The sequence below is a fragment of the Sinocyclocheilus rhinocerous genome, unplaced genomic scaffold (genome assembly GCF_001515625.1).
Source record: "Sinocyclocheilus rhinocerous isolate Xijiao unplaced genomic scaffold, SAMN03320098_v1.1 C36347413, whole genome shotgun sequence".
Lineage (NCBI taxonomy): Eukaryota > Metazoa > Chordata > Actinopteri > Cypriniformes > Cyprinidae > Sinocyclocheilus > Sinocyclocheilus rhinocerous.
The window spans coordinates 1-1033 of NW_015779256.1; the positions used below are offsets into that span (position 1 = coordinate 1).

Consider the following 1033-nt stretch of genomic DNA (forward strand, 5'->3'; position numbering starts at 1 on the left):
AGACAGACAGACAGACAGAATACATTAATGAGTTTGACTACATGAACACAGTGTCGAACCCAGCAGAATTATCAGCACTTGTGCGAATAGTTACTATGCCACATTTCTATTTGAACAGGAAGTCTGAGCCCAGTTCTACTAGACTGATGGTCAACGGCTCCGAGAAACTGTTCGGCTTTAGTTTAAGTGATCTGAGTGACATGGGAGTGGGATGGAAGATTAATGCCACCATTGTGACCATCATAAGGTGAGTAACCTGCACAAATTTAAAAATGCATACAGCACATAAAGCACAGATTCGAGAGGGACGAGTATTAGAGATATTGAGTGCTATGACTCGCTCAGAGCATGACTTCATAGGGTCATTTTTAGAGCATGTTTGGATGATATGGTTATGAACTAATGAGTAATCTATTGTCCTGATGTGCTTCAACACGTGGAAGGAAGGACGTGCTTCGCTTCTTGGATGCGGAGAGAGACGTGTCTGTTATCAAGAGCAGTTTCAAACCGGGCGATACCATCCACTACGTTCTGGACCGGCGCAGGACATTCAATGTTTCTCAGACTCTACACAGTTTACTTCCCGAAGTCTCTCCACTAAAGAACAAGACGTTCAAGACCTGTGCTGTGGTGGGGAACTCAGGCGTTCTCCTGAAGAGCGGATGTGGGAAGGAGATAGACAGCCATGGTTTTGTTATACGGTAATGTACTTACTTCTTTGCGATGATCTAATCATTATGGTCTTATGGCAAGGCATGCAGTCTAACAAGGTCTAATGGTCATTTATCTCTCACTGTATCAGTGTTTTCCCGCTGGTAACTTGACTTGAATATTATTTGATCCCATTTTTGGAAATCTGAACCAGGAACAAAAGCTCAAAGTAATTTAGAGCTTCACGTGACTTGTACATTCTGTAGTACTGCAGTATTTTCACTGTTATCACCCCAAAATGAAAACCTCACATCATGTCTTTCCAAACCAGTGTTTTTTTGGTCACACTTTATTTTAAGGTTCAATTCTTGCTATTAACAAA

At 41.7% G+C, this 1033-nt stretch overlaps 1 protein-coding gene across 1 annotated transcript; it reads left to right on the plus strand.

Moving 5' to 3' along the window:
• Positions 1 to 95: 95 nt before the first annotated feature.
• On the plus strand, positions 96 to 949 carry LOC107735877 (CMP-N-acetylneuraminate-poly-alpha-2,8-sialyltransferase-like). The gene is made up of 2 exons (XM_016547435.1): positions 96 to 247; positions 444 to 949. Exons 1-2 carry the CDS (start codon positions 96 to 98, stop codon positions 703 to 705), a joined length of 414 nt encoding a protein of 137 aa, XP_016402921.1. The 3' UTR covers positions 706 to 949.
• Positions 950 to 1033: the final 84 nt, after the last annotated feature.